At 39.5% G+C, this 24131-nt stretch overlaps 1 protein-coding gene across 1 annotated transcript in view; it reads right to left on the bottom strand.

Moving 5' to 3' along the window:
* Positions 1 to 1443: 1443 nt before the first annotated feature.
* Positions 1444 to 24131, bottom strand: part of LOC142101671 (keratin, type I cytoskeletal 18-A-like) — a 33898-nt gene continuing 11210 nt past the window's right edge. Inside the window, exons 2-8 of the mRNA XM_075186061.1 lie at positions 21067 to 21149; positions 17296 to 17452; positions 13239 to 13403; positions 11031 to 11156; positions 8894 to 9111; positions 5621 to 5649; positions 1444 to 2304 (exon numbers count right to left, since the gene is read on the bottom strand). Coding sequence (XP_075042162.1) covers positions 2186 to 2304; positions 5621 to 5649; positions 8894 to 9111; positions 11031 to 11156; positions 13239 to 13403; positions 17296 to 17452; positions 21067 to 21149 — 897 coding nt within the window. The 3' untranslated portion in view covers positions 1444 to 2185. The remainder of the gene's footprint in view (positions 2305 to 5620; positions 5650 to 8893; positions 9112 to 11030; positions 11157 to 13238; positions 13404 to 17295; positions 17453 to 21066; positions 21150 to 24131) is intronic.

A 24131-nucleotide genomic window follows, 5' to 3' on the forward strand; every position in this document is an offset into this window, starting at 1 on the left:
CACTACCAAATTCCTGTGCACAGGTCAGCCCAGGATTGAGTGTAAAATATGGTAACGTTACCGGGGATAATATTGGTGCACCAAATGTTTTAGATGGATGTTAATGTTATGTGATTTACCTAAGAATTGATTTATTAATATTGAAGGTGTGACATTCAGTGTTAGTGGTACCGCTGCAATTCAAGTTAACTCAGCAGTAGATGCTAAAAGTGGGGCGCCTGACCCATAGGGAATAGCACGGTACCCCAAACACCTGAATAAGAAGGAGCCCTCTAATGGGCGCGGTAGTGACCGTAAGAGTCTTGATGGGTTATTACTGATGGTTCTTGCATCATCACCAGTCAGATATTGCTAACTTGAAAGTAGTAACTGTGATTACCAGTGTGCCTTATTAGACAATGTGTATGTTATATGTTAAATGTTATTGTGCTCTATGCTGATCAGACGCATTATTTTGTCATTACTATTGAACTGAAGGGGTCAGTGGCGCGGTGTCTTACCGAAACTATCCTTACCGCATTCTCAATAAACCCAAGTTGTTTGACCAATCCTTGTCCCTTTCATTGAAGTATTTATCTCCTGACCACCGGATATCCGTACAGAAAAGAACCTGACTCGTGTCTGGAGGACAAGGTAAGGGAAGGATTCCCATCAGTACTCAACCACCACAAATACTGATAGCTTCACATAAAATGTAACTCATAATGCTGTCAACAAGGCAATATTATCGGTATTGACATAGTGGCCCAGTATGGGCTTGTAAGTGGTTTCAAATCAATTAGCATGTCAGAGAATGATCCAGTTGTTGTTTTTTTTATAAACAAATATTTCAGTATAAGACTTCTCTAAATGAAATAAGTATTAACTATTTGACTTGTTTATGTTCTGTATTGGCTAAAAAGTTTGTTTTAGCTTTTTTTGCTACTAAAATCAGTAAATTGGTTGTACTTTCCATTTCCACCTGAAGGGCTCGTTCACACATATGTGCTGGTGAACTGGCTGAAAATGCATGAAAACTGATGCATTTTAGTGATGCATTATGCTTGTTTTTAACACTTTTTCCATGTGTTGCACTTTTACCAACACAATCTATTGTATTGGTAGTGCGACACATGAGAAGTAAGATGTTCTGCATCTAATATTTTACACCACAATGGTGATGAACAGCACCAGTCACCCTTATTAATCCTGTTTTGAATGTGTTTTTTATGCATTTATTACCATGTCAAAAATGCATTAAAAGTGGATGAAGTGACCGAGACCTCAACACCAATACAAACAAGAGACGCAATACTGTACACACAAAATTCATATAAATATTTTGACGTTTTGATAAATAGTGGAAGCAATAGACTCTTGGATAAATAGCAAGAAATATTTTATTAGAGAAAGTATGGTCAAATGCATAAAAATAATCTGTTAATTTTAAAATATTAAAATTCAGTTAAATTTGATTTTAAAGTCTGCGTATGCACAGTATACATACATTTTAGTTTTGAAGTTACTTTATGCTCTAATACTTCCCAAATAAATTCATGTCCCATAGATGTCGCTCTTCCAAAATTAACACACACATAAAATATTATAAGAAATATATATATGATGGTATCCAAGAAGAACTTCCACTTAAAATATTATAGAACATGAAATTGAATGGGTCCCATAGTAAAAGAGATCCCTGTCCCTACAAACTACATTTCAGGTCTATTACCCTCGCTAAAAAGCACACCTACCTTCAAGACATTAAATAGCCATTTAGCAGAAAACACACTTAAAACACATAAATCATCTCTGCCGGGATGACCATCTCTGGAAAGGCTGTGTGCAAGTATTTTCTGAACCAGAGAAGTCCTGGACATAGGCCCCTTGTTTTTCTTTCTGTTAGCTATGGGGAGGAAGGGTCCCTATTGAAAGTAAACCCTGGGAGTGATCTCTTTTAAAAATGCGGAAAATATTAGATTGCGCAATTAAATATAGCAAGGAATAGTCATCCTTTACACCTCTGTTGAAATACATCTCCCATGATAACCAATAAGCAATTAGTAAGTTAAGCATATTATAATAAATAACCAAACAGCAGCTGTTGTAACCAAAATTGTACACTGGCTTAGAGGGTGAACAGAGATGTTGTTTTAGATCAGCTGCAAGATTAATATCCATGTGGCATAGCCGGTGACAGTGTTGGTTACTTTTCTCTCTCGGCCTGCTCAAACTCCTCCACCTCACTCGATTCGCCGATAATCTTTCCATCCACTAAAGTCTGTGTGACTACTTTTACAATCTTCTTGGTTCTAATATCTGGTTCTGTGAGAAAAATAAATCCGAATGAAAAGTCATATCCATTATGTAATTGACAAGACAAACATTTGTATAACAATTCTTAAAATCCTACGGAATAAAGGTATTTGGGGACATGTTGAAAAAACTAGACATTGTCCATAAACTGGCACAAAATGTGGCAAATTTTAGGTGCAACATATTGAAAAATAAAAAAGATCAATTCTTTCTTCATTGGCTACTTATGTCTTTTTCCATGTTCTTGTCTCATAGTTGATGAGGTTGAAAAAAGACACCAGTCCATCAAGTCTCCTTATATGCATGTGTAGGAGAGACACCCCTGAGTGAGGTATAACAGAGTGTGCCAATTCTGGAGCGTGTTTGGGGAAGTAGTGGTGGGAACAGAGTATTTAAATACCTCTCAGAAACTTGGTAAAGGAGAAACTTTTAATGAAAAGACTTCTTTCGGAAAACATTACATCAGAGAAGAATCCATCTTTAGGTGACCAACAGCTTACCTACAAGACACATGCCACTGTACTTGAATGTTGAGTGCCAGAGTCAGGCTTAGTTACAAAAGGGAGACTCTGGTACTTTTTGGTAGCACAAGGAGTGGGAGATGCTATAGAGAATGTTCGGTGAATAAACTGCCTTCTGTTGCAGCCAAATATTTTTACATTTTGACTTATCAGTCCAGAGCACCTGCTGCCATTTTTCTGCAATCCAGTTCCTATGTTTTCGTGAATAGTTGAGTTGCTTGGCCTTGTTTTCACGTTGAAAGTTAGCTTTTTAGCCGCAATTCTTCCATGAAGACCATTTCTGGCCAGACTTCTCTGAACGGTAGATGGGTGTACCTGGGTCCCACTGTTTTTTTCCAGTTCTGAGCTGAAGTGCTGGAGAGTGGTATATTAATGAGTGTCTGCAGGCAACAGTGAAGCATGGTGAAGTTTACTTACAAGTTTGGGGCTGCATTTCAGCACATGGAGTTGGGGATTTGGTCAGGATCAATGCTGAGAAACACAGGCAGGTACTTATCCATCATGCAATACTATCAGGGAGGTGTTTGATTGGCTCCAAATTTATTCTGCTGCAGAACAAGGACCCCAAACATACAGTCAATGTTATTAAGAATTATCTTCATTGTAAAGAAGAACAAGTAGTCCTGGAAGTGATTATATGGTCCTCACAAAGTCCTGATCTCAACATCTTCGAGTCTGTCTTGGATTACATGAAGAGACAGAAGGATTTAAGCAAAGCTACATCCACAGAAGCTCTGTGGTTCTCCAAGATGTTTGGAACAATCTCTCTGCCGAGGTATTTCAAAAACTGTGTGCAAGTGTACCTAGAAGCATTGATGCTGTTTTGAAGGCAAAGGATGGTCACACCAAATATCGATTTGATTTAGATTTCTCTTCTGTTCATTCACTTTGCATTTTGTTAATAGATAAAAATAAACTATTAACACTTTTTTTTTGAAAACATTCTTAGTTGCAGCTTTTTTTTCTACACCTGCCTAAAAGTTTTTCACAGTACTGTATGTGCATCACACTAAATGAGGGACAGTTAGGTATGCTGAAATGGTTAATGGAAAATATATATACCTCAACATTTCGTATAGTCAATGAGAGAAACTTTAGAAATAACATACTCTTAGATACACACAAGCATTGTCATAAAATACAACTTAATATACACAGCTACAAACACACTAAGCTCTATACATATAATAAACAGGATGAATATTTTATATTTAATGGTCAGACACTTTTGAACCAATAGCATTTACTTATATTGATCAGTACATATGATTGAGAAGAGGGGCAATTCCTATCAAGATGCACCGTTAGTAGATATATACAGTGTTTGCTGTATAAATTTAACCAAACAATCTTGTATTTCCTTCAGATCTTGTATTTGCACATGTTTACTTCAAACTACCTAACTGTAACACTCATACACTGGTACCTACATTACTAATAGCCATAGCTATATTAAGCCTTTGGGGGCCTGGGGCACTTAATACAGGGATCTCTATGTCTCTATGGTGTAAAAGTAAGAGCATAGTGCCATCATTCAGGGATAGTTACTTACCCAATTTTGAGTTACATGGTTCTGAATATACAACACTATTAGACCCCTTAATGATCTAAATGAATAATGGTGCTCCCTAGATGATTTAAATTAATAATAGTGTTCCCCTGATGATTGCAAATATTAAAAGTGCCCCCTTAATGATCACAATTAATAAGAGTGCCCCTTTTATTGTGATTAATAATCGTGCCCCCTTAATGATTTTAATTAATAGAAGTGCCCCTTTTATTATTGTAATTAATAATAGTGCCCCTTAATGATTGTAATTAATAATAGTGACCTCTTGATGACTGTATTTAATAATAGTGCCCCTTGATGATTGGAATTAATAATAGTGTCACTTTGATGATAGTGGCCCCTTGATGAGTATAAGTAAAAATAGTGCCATCCTTGCTGATATACTTACCTTAGGCCTCTTCTTTCTTCTGCCTTCTTTCTTCTCTCTACAGTACAGTCCATGCTGTATGCAGGGAGACTTTCCTGGCTCCCTTAAGCGACACATCGGTGACATAATACCACTGCAACGCTTCAGGAGCTACTTTATATCGTAGCATCCAGGAACAGGTGCTACTGGGGCTGTTAAGGTAGCAGTAGCTTCTGCCTTAACAGCCTTGGAAACACTTGCTCCCAGACAGATGCTGCCGCTTAATTCAGGGGGGCCCCATGAGACAGGGGGGCCTGGGGCACATGTCCCCTGCCCTCCCCTTAATCCGCCTCCGCTAATGGAGTTAAGTTTGCATCAGGTTCTTTTGTGATATAAGGGACCACAGTGGTGGAACACAGCATCTTTATGAGCAGTTTATAAGTGCAATCAGTACTTTTTAGATAGAGACAGATATGTCCAAATTGCTCTATAGACATATTATGATAGCTCTGCACATGCTCAGATGTAGGGGTGGACTAACGTAGGCAATGTACAGTAAGGGCGTGCCAATGCAGTTGCGGCCGATTCAAATCCTGGGTTTAACGTAAGTAAGCCTGGTTTCAGCTGTATCATTTGTACCAGCTACAGGACAAGGGCCAACTGATAGTGCTGGCTGACACGGCATAGTCTTTGTTTTAAAAACTATACGTAAGCGTTCAACTAGCTAGCATTTAACACTCTATGCAAATGAGAGACTATAAAAAGTTCTGTAATCTTCTTTAAAATGCAACTTGTGTGCGAACATGAATCAGGCCCATAGTGCTTACCCCATTTAGCTGTAATTGTGTATATTAATGTAGATACCAGTTCGATATATAATTAACTTACGTCTTGGTTCTGGTATGATGACTTTCTCTCTGAAAAGTAAAAAATATATCTTTTAGTGTAAAATCTAATAAAACAAAAACATTGGTTACTAGAAGTATTTATTTTCATTTAAATATAATTTTAACTATACATATTATAAATATATAATATGTTCCTAGGAACATCACGCCTGTGTATTTTTACCATTTATATGGTAAAAAGTAATGCTCACTTTTGCTTGCGTCTCTAAGTGAGCCGATATTTCACGAAAAAAACAAAACGCTGCGTAGTGTTTCGCGCCCATTCCGGGACGCTATGCAGCGTTTTGTTTTTTTTTATAATTGAATCTGCCCCATATAGTTTGCAGCTTGTTCTTTCATGACCATACCAATATTCCCACTTATGTGGTTCGTCAATTTCACTGGGAATAACCTTTTAATCTACCTAAGCAAATTTCATATATATTTTTTTATAGTTTGATTCTCCCATTAGATACCTGCAAACAATTATTGCATCCCCAGAAAAGTATCCTGACATTTTATTAGCTTTTTCTCTTGATTATAGCCTAGATTATAACACCTGCAAAACCATGTTGCATTGGAGGGAAGGTAAATTTAAAATGTGTGGACAAATTTATAATTAGGGTAGGGTATGTCCTAGATCAACTTTAAATTTCAGTGTAAAAATAAAGCTGTCAAGTATTTGTGTGCTACATGAAAAGCCAGCCAGTATTTTCCTTATGTGCAAAATAATAAACTAATTTGCACCCCTTGCATTGTAACATGGTTTGTCCAGGAGCAGGGGCGAGCTGGGCCGGACAGAAAACTATTATTTTGGACCGGTGCATGAACTGGCCCAAGTCTCTATTATTTGGTGGCTGGCCCCTCCTCCGGGACCAGCCACCTTTCACAATTGGCTGCGGCTCCTCCTCCTCTCTCTGTGTGGCTTGTTACAGGGGACGCGCACCACGTGACAGGTGCCGTTCCATGTGTGAACAGTGAAGTGTCGCAGATGTGTGGGTGGGATAAGGTAAGTGGGGGCAGTATATATTGTGTGTGTGTATGGGCAGTATATATGGTGTGTGTGTGTGGGCAGTATATATTGTATGTGTGGGCAGTATATATATATTGTGTGTGTGTGTGGGCAGTATATAAACTATATTATGTGAGTGTGGGGAGGCAATATTTAAATATAGTGTGGGGGGCAGTATATAAATATAGTGTGTGAGTGTGGGGAGCCAGTGTATAAATATAGTGTGTGTGGGGGCAGTATGTTAATATATGTGAGGGAAGGGGGAGTCTTAATATAGTGTGGGAGGTAGGCTATTTAATGGTGGAGTGCAGGTGGGGCTAATTATTTAATGAGTGCTATTTTATTTGTGGGGTGATGGAGGGGCAATTTAATTTATTGGTGGGGCTATTTAATTTAATATATGGTCCTATTAATTTAAGGTGAGGTGGTTTGGGGCTATTAATTGAATATGGGACTGATTTTGGGGAGGAGGGCTATTTATTAATTGTAAATGTAAATATTTAATCTATTGCTGGAGCTTTTTGGAGGGAGGGCAAAAGGATTATGTATTAAATGGGAATACTATTAATTTAATATTGAGACTGGTTGGAGGGAAATAGATCTATTTAGCAAATGTGAATATTAGTATTTTAATGTTGGGAGTGGAGGGAGGCCTAATTCTAAAACTTGTGTGCTACCGATTTAACAATGGGGCTAGTTGGAGTTTTCTAAATCTCATGTACCCATTTTATTTCCAAATAGGGCCTCCACCATTCCAGGATCCAGACAACCAGCAAATGAGCTAAACTAACCAGCAGCCACAAGTGGTGAAAGTGACAAGAACAGGTAGGAGAGAGCAGGACAGTCTGCCAACTGTCCTGAATATGGAGGGACAGTCACGACTTTGAGTGACTGTTTCGCTTAGGACAGTTGGGAGGTATGTCCCGCTTCACCGTGTACTGCTCGTGAAGGCAGAAATGTGTGCACCTAACAGTAGTGCACACAGTATTACCTGTGTATTGTCTAAAATGATAACCATGCTACATCATAGGGGGTGACCCTGTCTAAAGTGCGCAGGCTCTTCAGAGCCTTAATCCAGCTCTGGGCCTGGGCATAAAAATATATATATATGGATTAAGCAACACTAAAATAGCCTCTTTTTATATAGATAAATATATATTGTACCAAAAAACCACCCTTTAAGGATGGGCCGCTACTTATGGGCCAGTGCTGTGTGCTTGCCCCCCGGGCTAAAGTCTGCCAGCCCTCCCCTGTTCAGGAGCAAATTTACTCCTTTTTTTTGCTTTGCTTTCCTTAATGAATCAGGCTCTATAAGTCTAGGTTTGCAGGTAGTAGGAAAAATATGAAGCGGCACACTATGTAAATTGTAAGCTTCTCTAAAAAGTCCAACCTCCATCCTCTTTAGAACTACCCCTTCTATTAACAATCTATTAAACTTTTCAGTTTATCTACTAAAACAATGCTTAGTATATCTAGATTTATGGGCCAAATTAATTGTCTGTTATGTTTAGAAGCTGCTTTTATTACAATTGGCTCTTTTGTGTGTTTCAAGCTTTTCTTTACAGTGCTAGAATTGTGCCTAGGAACATACTTCTCTACTATGCAACTGTAAGGTGCGGAATGCATATACTTTGCTGCAAAGATGAAATACGTTGGCAGAGTTGAAATGACTGTGCTTCCTTCGGCAAAGCAAGCAACGCACCCTCTCCTCTGCTTTTTTTCATTTTAAAAATCTTGTTCCAGAAAATCCCCCTCTGGAGTGGATCATCGGGCCTGTCCATCAAATTTTACAACTGGGCCCAATAACTAAGTGAGTGTACAGTTATTCAATAAGCAGACAAACTAGGGATGTAAGAGTCTACACTATAGACCTATATAGCAGTCGGATGTGCTGTAAAACTAGGGACAAACGGTTTGGATAAAGCAAGACACCAGACTCATTCTTCTCTTCACTAGAAATGCAATGTGACAACAAGCTTTTCCTCCATTAATTAAGTTGTCACAATAGCATTTTATCTATAACATGTACCTACAATGTGAGAAGAATCTAAAAAGTTTATGTAGAACATCTCACACGCACATGAATATCAACGTGAATCTCTCACACACCAAGGACAGCTGTGGAATGTGAGGCCTGTGTTTAAAGAGAAAGGGCTACATATCACGTAGGCCTGTGACATTCTCAAGGTGTCCCTATTAATCACTGTTCATTCAGCTGTGAAATAGCTGCATTCCATCGCTGCCGCTACACTGGACACTTACTCTGGTTCTCCCTCTAGTAATCGCCGATACTCAATGATTTCAGCTTCCAGGGTCTCTTTAATTTTCCAGAGTGCTTCATATTCTAGTTTGTGGTTCTGTACACTCTTTAATATCTCAGACAGTTCTTGTTCTAGCAAAGTTAGGTTGTTCTGCAATCTGTCCAGTTCCTTCTTGTATCGGAGCTCTGTTTCACCAATGTCTCGTCGCAGGGCATTTACCTGCAATAAAAGGTTTCATTGTAGTGAGAATGGAAAGTCATTTTTCATATGCTTGATTAGAAATGCTAGAAGTAGCAAGTAAATTACAGGTATGGGATCTCTTATCTGGAAATCTGTTATCCGTAACGTTACTGAAACCAGAAAAAGTAAAATATTGTCTCTCTTTGGTTATTTTGTGATGCACACAGACACAGTCACTAATTGTCTCTTACCGCAGTTACAATGAGCAGTTCTGGTACATAATTGAATTAGGAGAGGGATACAAAGGGCAGTATGGAGACAAACAAAAAAGACATGGAATTGGCTAAGCAATATTCCATTTATTAAAAAGGAAAGAATGTATATTTTAAAAACAAACCTGTATACATGTTAAATCACTAGGACCAAATATGCTGACTTCTGTTGGTTCTCAAATAATCAGCTATCCCCCTTATAGTAAAACAGACAGATACGAGATTAGGATCTAAGAGTCCCATAACTGTATAAGGCTTCTATAATCAACACAAACATTCAGAGAATAAAGCACTTGGCAGTTCCCTGTCAGTGTCTGGTGTTGTGGAGGTTTCCCCAGAAGCAGTACTCATGTAAGAGCAGATGTGTATACTCCTTACTACCACTTACAAAGCTCTCTCCCAGTCTACTGCCCCCTATATCTCCAACCTCCTTACCATTCACACCCATGCGCTCGGCAAATGACCGTCGCCTTTCCTCCACTCTTCCCACTCCAGAGTCAAAGACTTCTCCCTAGCTGCCCCCCTGCACTGGAATGACCTCCCTCGCTCCATCCGATTCGCTCCCAATCTGTGCTCCTTGAAACGGGCACTCAAAACTCACCTGTTCCTGAAAGCCTACCAACCATCCACTTAACCCCTCATCCATTCTGCTTGTTCTCCCCTCTCTCCCCTGGTCCCTTCTTCTCCCTTGTATCACTGCTTGTTCTCCCCTCTATCACTGGTCCCTTCTTCTCCTTTGCATCACTACCTCCCTTCGTGCCTGTTTTGTCCATCCTCCCTTAGGATGTAAGCTTGCATGAGCTGGGCGCCTCAACCCTCCTGTCTCCATACCTACTCTTCTGCTCCACCCTCACTCCATATGTCTGCCCGGAGTTTCTGAAGCATTGGTACTTTGTGTTTATTGTTCTGTAATGTTTTACCCTGTATGGTCTACTGTTTGTACTATGTAAGGCGCTAGGGAAACCTAGTGGCGCCTAACAAATAAATGATGATAATAATAATAATAATGTGCATGCAGCTATATGACACTTTACTGCATCCCAGGCAATTGTTTGGTATTGGATACAGCGCTGACCGGTTTGGAACAGCGCTGACCTGGGGGTAAATTTATCAAGCTGCGGGTCTGAAAAAGTGGAGATGTTGCCTATAGCAACCAATCAGATTCTTGTTATCATTTTGTAGAATTTACTAAATAAATGATAACTAGAATCTGATTGGTTGCTATAGGCAACATTTCCACTTTTTCAAAACCGTAGCTTAATAAATTTACCCACTGGAGTGTTTTTGTGCAAGTGGATCTTTCTAGTGAAGTAGGCACATTTTCCGTCTTTTTGGAGAGCAGCTTGATTATCTTAGAGTGAATTTATGTTTATTCATTTTTAATAGCTGATCTTTTTTTTCTCTTTGCTTTATGAAACACAGTGGTATGTTTAAAATGTTTTAGTCGATTTTAGGCTTAGTTTTCAATTCAGTTATCACCAAATTTTCTTTGTGCTCAGAATATACAACTAAGCACTACAAATAATGGCAGCTTAAATGAGATTTATCAGTGTTAAGTGTAAATAATAATACATCTATGAAGTACTCTAGTGTGACAGGGAAACATTGAGTGTTACGTGTCAGCATCAGGAGCACTAGTTTGACACTATTCAAGATGTGAATGTAATCTTATAAACAATGTATCACCTGGTTTCCAGCAGTTTCTAATTCCAGTTGTAGTCCCTGTAACAGAGATCGCTTCACTCGTAATTCATCTTCTGTCCTCTTAATGTCTTCATCCTCCTTTGCCAACTGCAGAGTCATTGCTTCACACTACAGAACAAGTAACACTATATTACAACCTCCTTAGAAAACAGCAACAACTTGTAGTAGATGGGCCATAAAACAGGAATTTATCTAGGTTGGCTGTCACGGTTTCACAGTGATTAATATTGCTGCCTCGCAACACTAGGGACATGGGTTCCATTCCAACTAGGATACTGACTGTGTGGAGTTTGTATGTTCACCTTGTGTTCACATTGATTTCCTACCACAGTCCTAAAATACATTTGTAGGTTAACTGATGAAATGTATGTGTGCGTGTGTGTGTGTGTATGTGTACTTGGATTCCTATACTTGTGGGGACATTGACCTGTTTAAATACCAACACTGTAAGGACCTTGGTCGTAGTGGGAACAAAAATGAGGTCCTCACAAAACTTCTCAAGGCTAATCAATGCAGGGGACCTTACTGATATGCTTGGCATAAAAATCTGTCATGAGTCACTTTTGTCGGGCTTAAAGTGTGTGTGTCCCCGATGTGATGGAGAAAGTGTGTATGCACACCACCGCTAGAGATCAGTTGACCATATATAAGTATGTCCCACAATGAGCAGGAAAAGGAGGATATTGCAGATTTCCTGGCCTTTTTACACACATCTGATGCTGACAGTAAAGTGAGGACAGTGTAGCATGACAGAACCCAACAGTGGCTCCAACTATAGCCCGGAGAGCAGTGGTGATGGGTATGCCCCTGACACTTCAGATGAGAGTGGTTCAGACACCAGCGGTAATGCCCCATTGCCTGGCAGTGGAGCAAAGTACCGGTATCCAGATATGTGTTCTATGCAGGACCTGCTGGCAGCAGTGTTTTAAACACAAAAGGTCGGAAACATGGCAAATTGTCCATCCAAACCCTATCCAGAAACAATGAGGGCTCCAGGGTATATAAGCAATACTGCCTGTACTGTGAGAAGACCCTCTCAAACATTGCCCGGCATATGAAGCATGTTCACTACAAATAGACTGAAGTACCCTGGGCCATGAAATTCCCCAAGCTTTCGAAAGAAAGGTGCGTGTAATTGGCACATCTTCGCAATAAGGGCAACTTTTTTTTAAACTTTTTTTTTTAAAACTATTGGAACAGAATGCCTAACTCTGGGAAAGCAGGCTTATTGCAAAACACTGGAGACTGACCTTATTTTTTCTCATAACTGCGGGCCATAACAAATTTTGTCGGTTATTGCTGCAATGGAAGAACAATCATAAATAATCGCCGTAGTGAAAGTTTCAATTAAAAGTGAAATGCCACCGGAACCTTGAGATGATACTCTGCAGTAATGCCCGGCCTGAAATCTTCACTCATTTTTGCTTGCACCTCACGGAGGAGTGAAGATTCCTCTTCTGTTTCATCAGAAGTACACTGCACAAGGCTCCAGCGGTACTTTGCTGTTAATTGAATTAACTCCTTAGACTGTAAGCTCCACCGGGGTAAGTATTTGTGGAAATGATTCTGCAACATTCTCTGTAAAGTGCTGTGTAATATGTTAACGCTATATAAATAAAGGATAATAATATATTTAAGAAAAGTGATGTGGTGAAATAGTCACATAGGCTACATTCTATTCAGTGATTACTTATTAAACAGAACTAAGAGGAATCTGCATGGTTTTTAGATTACCTATTAGCTAATGTTTGTCAGAATAAATTGAACAGGGGCAATTAACATGGCTCAGCAGTTGCCGCACTGGATTTCAGCTGGACAGTGAATATGTAAGGTGAAGTCACAGTCATGGGACCAATTTATTGTAAATGGCAGGAATGTGTTACCTGTGCTCTACAATGAAAGTCGTCTTCCTCCCTCATCCCTTAAAACAATAATTCAACCTTAGCAAAAGTGCTTACAAGAAAAATAAAATAATGTAATCATTGAAAAGGTAGCATATCCTGCCAAGTTACATAACATTATTTCACCATTAGCAAATCCAAAATGCAGATCCCCAAAATACAGGAGAAAATACAACCACTGTAAAAATTGTCAGAAAAACCTTTTGCAACCAAGTTTTCCAACATACTTATTTAATTTTGGCTACTGCTTTTTGGTAATATGGCACCAATTTTACATTAACTGTCATACCCGAGACTGGAACAGAGCATCTGCTTCCTCCTTATTTTTCTTTATAATGTTTTCATACTGTGTACGAACTTCAGCCAAAATGGAATTGAGGTTGGGTCCCTGGGCAGCATCAACGGCAACTTCAATCTTTCCTCTCGCCAGTGACTCTTTGAGAGCTGCAATTTCCTGTATTAAAAACTATTTGTCAGGGTACACATATCTTAGATAAGTAATTTATTTAGCATATATTAACAATTGACTGATGTGTTTATATGTATTGGATAATTATGAGAAAAAAAGTAAAACAATGCTGTTTTTAACAGAAAAGAGAATAAAAAAAATGCGTAAATGGAATGGCAAAACAGTAGTTAAAGCATTGAAGACAAGTCTTTCGGGGCATAAAGGAGGCTAAAGCACAAATGTAGCAGCTCTTTGGGCAACAAATTGCATTATCTTGCAAAATGGATCTAATCTATTAAGCACACTGAATGTGCAACACATAATGCCATGGTTTTGTACAGGTGCGCCTAGATTGTTCAGAGCATAAAAAGGTGCATGTCTACTCCACACTTTTAGGAGATGCCAGAAGTCTAACCTTTTACCACTTTAAAACCACCTATTTGATTAACGTTTTTGTGATTCTTCTAAAATGCAACTCAATTAAGCAACATGACTCAAGTGAGGAGACATTGGGGATAAATGTAATAAATAAATGTATTAAACTGCATTCCCCCTCTAACTAAAATCTGTAATATATCTCTTTCTACTGGTATTTTTCCATCACTATTCAAGCATACAGTGATTACTCACATTTTAAAAAAACAGAATTCTGACCCTAACTCTCTCGTAAATTACTGCCCCAGCTCCCATGCCCCTCCAAGCTTCTCGAGAGAATTGCCTACACACGCCTCACACACTTTCTTACAGCAAACAACCTATTGGATCCTCTTCAGTCAGGCTTTCGCTCTCAACACTCTACAGAGACTGCGCTGACCAAAGTTGTCAATGATTTGATCACAGCAAAAAATAATAACCAATACGCTCTTCTAATTCTCCTGGATCTCTCTGCTGCATTTGACACTGTTGACCACTCTCTCCTCATACAAACGCTACAATCCCTAGGTCTTGAAGGCACTGTCCTATCCTAGTTCTCATCCTACCTATCTAATTGCTCTTTCAGTGTTAATTTCTCTGGATCCACCTCTGCTCCGCTTCCTTTATCAGTTGGAGTACCACAAGGCTCAGTCCTAGATCCTCTACTATTCTCTATCTACACCACTTTTCTTAAGAAAACTAATAAGCTCCTTTGGATTTCAGTATCATCTCTATGCGGATGATACACAAATTTATCTATCCTCTCCTGATCTTTCAGCATCTGTGTTGTCTCGCGTTACTGACTGTCTTTCTGCCATTTCATCTTGGATGTCTTCTCGCCAACTCAAACTCAATCTTTCAAAAACTGAATTAATAATATTCCCACCCAAAAACAGAAGCTTCCTGCCTGACATTTCTATTTCTGTCGATAACATGACCATAAATCCCACCCCGCAAGCTCGTTGCCTAGGTGTAATCTTTGATTCACAACTGTCGTTTATTCCCCACATCAACTCTATATCTAAATCATGTTACAAACACCTAAAGAACATTTCCAGAATACGCACATATCTGACACAAGACACCGCGAAAACAGTAATTCATGTACTCATCATCTCCCGCATCGACTATTGCAATTCCCTCCTTACTGGTCTTCCCAAAGTCAGACTTGAACCCCTACAATCTATTTTGCACGCTGCGGCTAGACTGATTTTCCTTACAAACCGTTATTCCTCTGCTGAGCCACTCTGTCAGTCTCTACATTAGCTGCCTGTATTTCAACGTATCCAATATAAAATTCTTCTACTAACATACAAGGCCATCAACAAAATTGCACCGACATACACTTCCTCACTTGTCTCGAAATATCTCCCTACTCGACACCTCCGTTCTGCACAAGAACTACGTCTCTCCTCCACTCTCATCACATCCTCCCATTCTCGGTTACAGGATTTTTTCCGGGCTGCACCTACTTTGTGGAACTCCCTCCCACGCACAGCAAGACTTTCCTCTAGTCTTCAAACCTTCAAGCATTCACTGAAAACCCACCTCTTCAGACAAGGTTATGATATTCCTCAACCATCATCTTAATTTCCCTAGATTACCCTATTACCATCCTCTACACTGCTAACGCAAGACAACAACCTTCTGACCAACATTGCAACACACATAGCCCATTCAGTACTTTTACCTTTGCCGTCTGGCTGGTCCATTGTGCAATATGATGTAGCACATGCCCTTGTGTTTCTAACTCCCATTGTCCTATAGATTGTAAGCTTTCGAGCAGGGTTCTCTTACCTCTCTGTCTGTATGTATTACCCAGTATTCTCTTATTAATGTTTGTTCCCAATTGTAAAGCGCTACGGAATTTGCTGGCGCTATATAAATAAATGTTGATGATAATGATGAACTGCGGATGTTGGTGACTTTGCAGGGGAATTTAAAACGGCAATGTCTTTAAAGGCAAAACTTGTATTGTCATTTTAAATTTCCCCTGCAAAGTCACTGAATATCGTCGACTTTCAAAATCCGCAGTTTAATACCCCGGGACTAGCATTATAACATGGAATTTCTGCATTTAAAGCCTTTTTTTTTTTACTTGGACAAAGTGAATCTCCACTGAAGTGCAACTGGAAGTCAAAGAATATGTCTCATTAACTATAACATGATCCAAATTAAGTCCTTACATGGATATGTGTCCTGCGACACAAACGTGCCTTTTCCACCACTTTAACTCATTTCAACAATGTTGTTGCAAATTAAATCTAATTGTTGCACTGCCCCACTAGGCACACTTGTGTTTTTACTCCATACTTAGCAGGGAATGCCCTCCTTCTGGCCAAATCCTCCTATTGGCAAACCTACCACCGTCTTGCTCCAAAAAGCCCACGTTCCTCGGTGGAAACCTAAGTGGAGTTGTGCATATCAAGGCACACAGCACCACAGAAGTATAATTTACATTACATGTTATGTGTTTTGTGAGTTGTAATTGAGCTCTAATTAAGGCAGCTATCACCATGAATATTCTGAAACATTAATGCTTAGATGCTTGTGACTGGGGTGTGATCACCTATTGTATTTGTTTTTTTACCCCTCCACCATGTTCTTGTGTAAGCACCTTTTAAATAGTTGGGTCTAGCAACAATCTTGAGTCAATCTGTGTATTAGAATGGTAATAATTGAAAACAGAAGTAGAAATAAAACATATTTGTGAAACATGCCATTGTATGAAATAAACCTCACATTTCTAACAAGATAAAGTAAAATACACTATTAAAAGATGACTTTCTTGGGGTGTGTCGTTCATGTGATCTAGCGCGTCCACTAGCTTGTTGTTGCATGATTCTGCTGGCAGAGTGTTGTCAGCAGCCAAAAAAAGTCTGGTCCAATAGGAGCGAGAAGAGTGCAGCAAACTGGACTCTTCTTTCTCCTTTCAGACAGGCAGCACAACCACCAACAACACACTATCAGGGGGTGTGTACAGGAGCCAGCTAAGCAACAGACCCCTCTGTTGGAAGTCCCATAAAATATCATGTTATCGTGCACCGGTGTAAATATTGTATGTGTGTATGTTGAAGTAGTGGGATGCTACTTTTGAATAGTCAAGATGTAATGAGCAGGCGCTGGTGGGCAGGGGGGCATCTACCCCCTGGGCCGGTCCCATAGTGGGCTACCTTGGGCTGGATCACTGGGTTACATGCATTTATTTTCATTTAAAATGTTCCTAATAGGCAGCTGAGCCCCCCGGGCTACAGTTTGCCAGCCCTCTCCTGGTCCTGAGGAAGAAAGAACTCATCCACTGTACAATATCATGAGCTAATTTAAAAAGAGCAATGAAGTAATAATGAGCAGCTTCTCAACACAAACAGCATTTCAGGTTTGAAGTCTTTATTGCTTCTATATTTAAAGAATATGTTTAAATATCCCATAGCTGGTTAATTATTATGGAAGATGGAATTTCCTGGAAGTTATTTATTAATAGTACCTGTTTGTGGTCATTCTTTAAAGTCAGCAGCTCATTGCTTAGGATGCCTAGATCTGCTCCCAGGCTGTCATTTAGAGATTCATGGTTTTCCTTTGTTTTCCTCAGCGAGCCCATATCCCTTTCCACCGACTGACGTAGAGCAGATTCAACGTTCCACCTAAGGAAAGTACAATGTTTTCATTCATTGTGCAGGTATAATGCATAGCAGAGCAGATTAACATTACTTCAAGGCATACTTCATAAGGATTAAATGGAATTAATTTAATAAGACAGACTGCTTGTTTTATCGCTAGTCTGGCATGAAGTTGCTTACTTATGACACAGTTATTAAAAAAGGTTAGTTTCTTTCTTTTGGTTGTGATCATATAAAATGGTCATGTAGCTACTTATACTGAATACTGATGATGCCTAATACTTATAGGGGGGATTAAGTACCCCCAGAATGTGCCGTGGAGCGCCTCTGGAACGCTCATGAAGGCACTGATTTTCCCTCACACCCTATAGAGCAGGGGTCAGGGAACTTTTTTACCTTTTATCCCCAAATATATTTAGATACGCCGACGTTACCCCCTTGATTTGAAAGGAAGGAAATCATATATTATTAATTATTGGAATTCAAAATTTTATTGAATCTATTCAAAATTTGTTTGAAAGCTTCAACTTCAAAACTTCAGGTTTTGGAGAAATGATGTTGCTTCATTTTTTGATACGAGAGCATCAACATTGAGGCATTTTGATGTCAGAGCAATTTGGATACAGTCTTCAGCGTCCAATCGAATTCTCTGCTTTGTTTCTATGTTCGTTAGAGTGGAAAATCCTTGTTTGCAAAGGTAGGTTGTTGCAAAAGGCAGCAACTTTTTGACTTCCTCCTCATGTGTAATTTTGAATGCCTTTGCAGCTGTTGACATCCAAAAATATGACAGATCTGCTTTGTTTTCAAATGCAATACGAGCTTCATTATTGCATTGAAGCTCAAGAAGTGCCTCTGCCAACCCTTGAGGCTCTTCTGGTACAACAGAAATTTCACATTTAAAGGGGTCTACAATCCAACTGACATCATGTGAATCAGCAGCATTACCCCCAGGAATTTCATTTTTACCCCATTTGGGGTAATTTACCCCTGTTCCCTGACCACTGCTATAGAGGAACGCAGGGCATGAGGGTACTGTAGTACATAACAGCAATCTCTGGCGTGGCACTGAATTCCCCCTATAATAAACTAAGTAGGTTTTTGCCCCCCATGAAGGTAGTCTTGTTATAAACTTAAAACACAAATAAGTTAAATGAACAACGGAAATAAGTGGGAACAGCACACCTACAAAAATATCAAACTAGATTTGTATTAGCCTGTCCAATATTGAATGCCCCTTCGTCACTGTGGGTCTCATGCTGAGTTTGAACACATTTACGTAAAAAAAACGCAGACATAACTTGTGTTCTCCAAAAAGCAACTGCGTGCATGTGCAAAGCTGAACAAATTGCAAGATGGGTGCAGCTCTGCGGCAGTAGCATATGTGCCAGGCATACATCAGATTACCCGATCAGAGGCGGTTAGCTAGTGCTGGCCACGGTCATCACCAGACACAGACAGCTGATACAACTTTGACAGACATAAATGCATCTCTGTGTAAGTCTGCATCTGTTCTCAATTACGTGAACCTGCTCTTACTGGACTCGGCCTATGGTAAACATTCTCTCATCCTTCCTTTCCTGTCTCTAGCAGGTGCAATGTCAGATGCGACCAAGTCTGCATACGTGTGCAGCCTGTTTTGAGGACATGCTTTTTGTTTCTTACTATATGCAAATTGGTGTACCTCCAATTTGGCATCAGCTCCCGTGTCCCCAAATACATGTGCATATGTATGTATGTGCATATGTATGTATATCTATGTGCATACATAGTTTTGGAGTTTGATAATACTAATCTATTTTGCATGTTTGAAGATGTACTGTTATTGCTTTTTGTATTTGTATAATGAGTGACGCTAAAACACCGTACTCCAAAAACATACTGGTAGGTTAATGGGCTGCTGACAAAATTAAGTCTGTTTGTCTGTCAGGGAATTAGACTGTAAAGCTCCAGTTAAGCAGTGACTGATGTGAGTGACAAAAATCTCTATTCAGCGCTTCAGAATTGGTGGTGCTATATAAATAAGTAAATAAACATGATGATGATGATGTTGATGATAGGTAGTGAGATTTTAATAATATGTATTTGTATTCCTAGTTAACAACATTTTTAGAATTGTGCACTGGGTGAAATGAGTCATATTGGAAGCTATGCAATGAGAATTTTTTTTATGTTATGAACTAGCACTATAAGATTTAACTCTAACATGTGAAAAGCAATGGACTATGTGCAAACATATAGCTCTACTATCCACTACAGTGAGGGCCTGCCAATAATGAATTTCAAATTCTGAATAATGAATTTCTTTGTATAAGAACGTAAAAGGATTGCGTTTCCTGATCAACACCTGGGGCGTCATTTAGAGTTAGGACTAAATCCATCTTAAGGGTGCAAATTTGCTTCTGGACAAACCATGTTGCATTGTACGGGGGTGCAAATGCAATTTTGTTTGCATGCAGGGAAAATATTGCCTGTTTTGGCATTTATCACAGAAATACTTTACTTTTACCATGTGATTTAGAGTTGATCTAGGGTGTGTCCCCTTCCCAAACTGTTTGCACATTTTAAATTTCCCCCCAAAATTTGCAGCACAACACGGTTTTGCCGACATACTATACTGATGGCGACTGGGACGGCTGGTAAATATGGTCAGGGAATGGCCGCATATGACTATGTACTATATATTGTTATTGTCCACCCACACTAGATATGCCCTGCTCTCTTAGCAACATTTGGCCATACATGTGAATGGATCCTGAGGCAATATAGCATAATGGAATTTTAACAGAGTCCCCACAGTCACTGGTATGGTTGCTGTAGTACCCTTATTAATATGCCCCTGGACAACATCATCAAATCGTGCATAATTTATATTTATTTCTATAGCATTCAGAAAAACACAGAATAGATAAAATTTTGGTTCATGAAAATTGCAACTTGTATTGTAGTCTGTTGAACTGGTTTGTCACTGATCACTGCGATAGTGTTTTTTTTAGTTACAGGTAGTTGTATTATTGTCTTATTAGCTGTAAGTGTTGTGTATTGTCATTGTCACCCGAGTCAGACTTATCGATTGCAGAGAGCAAGCGATATCTCCAACTGAAACATAACTGCTCAGCAAGGCTCTTGTAGAGACACAATGGACCCGTACATACAATGATTATAAATCAGTAGAAGAAAAAAAGAAATACATTAATATTGATTGATATTTTGTTTTTGTAAAATTGATTACATGACACTAGCCTATCATTAGTCATGCCCTTCATTGAGGCTTCAGGTTTCTATATGAATCACGATGCACTTCCTGCCTTAGTCATTATGATGGAAACAGTGACAGCAGGACAAATACTAGACAAAGAAAGTATGTTGTGAGCACCAGAAAAGGATATGAAGTTTTCATGGCGGTGTACCTTTAAATTATCCCTCTTTGGCATTTTGACATATTGAGAAATGTATGTACTGTTTGATACATTGTTAAATGCAAACTTGCTCTAATGCATCTTTGCAGGCAGTTAGTTTATACATTTGCTCACATAGTAGGCTCTCTTTCTGTGTTTGGATTGCAGCTGGCGTCTTACATCTTTCAAAATAACCTAAGTATGTATAATTCCCAGACCCTGTGGTACATATCTGATACTCACTTCTCCCGGAAGTCGTCTGCAGCCAGTTTGCTGTTGTCAATAGCCAGCAGGATCTTTGTATTCTCAGAGATCGAATTGGTAATCTACAAAATTAACGGTAGTCATATGATGAGAATGTTACAGTGTAAACTATTATACATTTCCTAAAATGGACCTCATTTACTAAATCACTTTTTTTTAACTGGTGCACCTTGCACCGAATTCCGGGTAGGTCTCCCGCATCCTGCAATTCGGCAGTCAAAATGACGCGATTCGCAGTGAATAGCGTCATTTTGTCACTGGGGCGGTGCCAAAAAGACGCAATTAACTGCACCCTGCCTTCTTAACCCTCCCACCACACCCCCTATCTGGCATCTCCCGGAGGCCTCCAATTCAAAGTAGGCAAGTATAAATAAAGAGATGTCTTATTAACAGTGCAGACTGAGACCCAACCTCTGCCAGTTCAGATCTGGTGTAAAATTGCTCTGCACCCCTTCGCAAGTCAATAAATGCCCCTAACAGTGAGCCTTCTCCATGGCTTTATTGCATTTCAATAATCTGTAAAAAAAAAAAAAAAATATCTAATTTTTGCATTGATCCACAAAACTAGGAACAGAGGTGCACCTTATCCATACTTTTCAAGAAACGCTCCAACTCCTCGCAACTCTTTCCCTTGGCCAGTGTAAACTTCTGCTCCACTGCAAGCCCATACACTCAGGTGGAAGCCTAGGCACACTTACGATCATTAAACGTTTTCGATAATTTATTTTGTTTCGCAAAATCCCATATAATAATATTTTAATCATAGCTTCCCCCTTTGCGGCAGTACCTAATATTTGTTATTGATGTCCCAGAGGCAAGAATAGTGTGTTTAAGACTGATGAGAGAAATGTTGGTGGTATGCCTAGGACCATCTTTGTTTATTTATAAGTGTGAGGTTTTTGGTAATAATTTGGAAATGCAGAAAATACACTACCATGTGTCATCCGGCCTCAGAAGTATGGTGAGCGACCTGTTGAAATAATTTGTTATCCATACTTGCCAACTCTCCCGGAATATCTGGGAGACTCCGGAATTCTGGGTAGGTCTCCCAGACTCCCGGGAGAACTGGCAATTCTCCCACATCTGCCTACTTCCTAGTGAAGTGGGCAGATTTGAAGCCTCTCCGGGAATCGCATCATTTTGACCCACCCCCCCATGTTAAAATGACGCGTTTGCATCATTACATCACAGGGGGCGTGATTCATGGAGCTCCGCCCCCTCGCGCTCACCCCTTACTCCGAGACTCCCTGAGGCCAGCCGTTAAAGGTTGCCAACTATGTTGTTATCTTTCATTTTACTTAGGTTGTGAGAAGTGTTATAAACATACCCTTCTCCTCATGTAGACTGTGCAAAATTAATTCAATAAATATAATGGGAAAATTTTATAAAAAGTGCTAGAAATGTCTTCTGTCTAGCTTGTTATTAATTGGTAATAACCTTGTTATTGTCCTACACCACGAAAAAGTGTCCACCATGTGGCAAGTACCATAAAAAGCACCAGATTTCCTGTAGCCAGGGTATCGTAGTTTTTTTATTTTCATTTATTTTTCCTAAAAATTGTCTATTTGTTTTTCACTTGAATTTAGTTGGTAGCTAAGTCACATTGATTTCTGGCTTTACATCACTCCCGCAATTTCAATAAGGGTGTGTAGACAATTTATATCCACTAAACGGTAGCAAAATCAAGGCTCTTTGTTCACCAAAAGAGATGGTCTATTAAAGGCATGCTTTTTACTGGCAGATTTGCGTTCACTTTTAATGTCCAGTAAGGTTGGGTTTTCTTTTAAACTGATTGAGCATTGGAAGAAAATTCTTTATATTAACGCGGTTAACCAATGCTGCGTTCTGGCCCTTAGAAGCGTTTACCAGCACAAACTCATGTTAAGTAGATCGTTTCACATTAAACCATAATTACTAGGGATGAGCGCACTCGGATTTATGAAATCCGAGCCCACCCGAACGTTGCGGATCCGAGTCGGATCCGAGACAGATCCGGGTATTGGCGCCAAATTCAAAAGTGAAACTGAGGCTCTGACTCATAATCCCGTTGTCGGATCTCGCGATACTCGGATCCTATAAATTCCCCGCTAGTCGCCGCCATCTTCACTCGGGCATTGATCAGGGTAGAGGGAGGTTGTGTTAGGTGGTCCTCTGTGCTGTTTAGTTCTGTGCTGTTTAGTTCTGTGCTGTTTAGTTCTGTGCTGTTTAGTGCTGTGCTGTGCAGTGCTGTGCTGTGCTGTGCTGTGCTGTGCTGTGCTGTGTTCTGCAGTATCAGTCCAGTGGTGCTGTGTGCTGTGCTCTGTCCTTCTGAGGTCAGTGGTGCTGCTGGGTCCTGTGCCGTGTCCTGTTCAGTCCAGTGGTGCTGTGTCCTGTGCTCTGTGCTTCTAAGGGCATAGTTATTTCCCCATTATTCCCAAGTTTTTAAAAAATAAAAAAAAAGTAAAAAAAAATAAAAAATTTAAAAAAAAATAAAAAATATAATAATTATAACCAAATTTGCAAAACCAATCCAGCAGTATAAGTCCATTGGTACTGCAATATTACCAAGTTCACACATTCTGCAGTATCAGTCCAGTGGTGCTGTGTCCTGTGCTCTGTCCTGCTGAGTTCCGTAGTGCTGCTGGGTCCTGTGCCGTGTCCTGTTCAGTCCAGTGGTGCTGTGTCCTGTGCTCTGTGCTTCTAAGGGCATAGTTTTTTCCCCACTATTCCCAAGTTTTTTAAAAATTAAAAAAAAGTAAAAAAAAATAAAAAATTAAAAAAAAAAAAAATATATATAATAATTATAACCAAATTTGCAAAACCAATACAGCAGTATAAGTCCATTGGTACTGCAATATTACCAAGTTCACACATTCTGCAGTATCTTGTGCTACATATAATGGAGACCAAAAATTTGGAGGATAAAGTAGGGAAAGATCAAGACCCACTTCCTCCTAATGCTGAAGCTGCTGCCACTAGTCATGACATAGACGATGAAATGCCATCAACGTCGTCTTCCAAGCCCGATGCCCAATCTCGTAGTACCGGGCATGTAAAATCCAAAA

The sequence above is a fragment of the Mixophyes fleayi genome, chromosome 9, assembly GCF_038048845.1.
Source record: "Mixophyes fleayi isolate aMixFle1 chromosome 9, aMixFle1.hap1, whole genome shotgun sequence".
NCBI lineage: Eukaryota > Metazoa > Chordata > Amphibia > Anura > Limnodynastidae > Mixophyes > Mixophyes fleayi.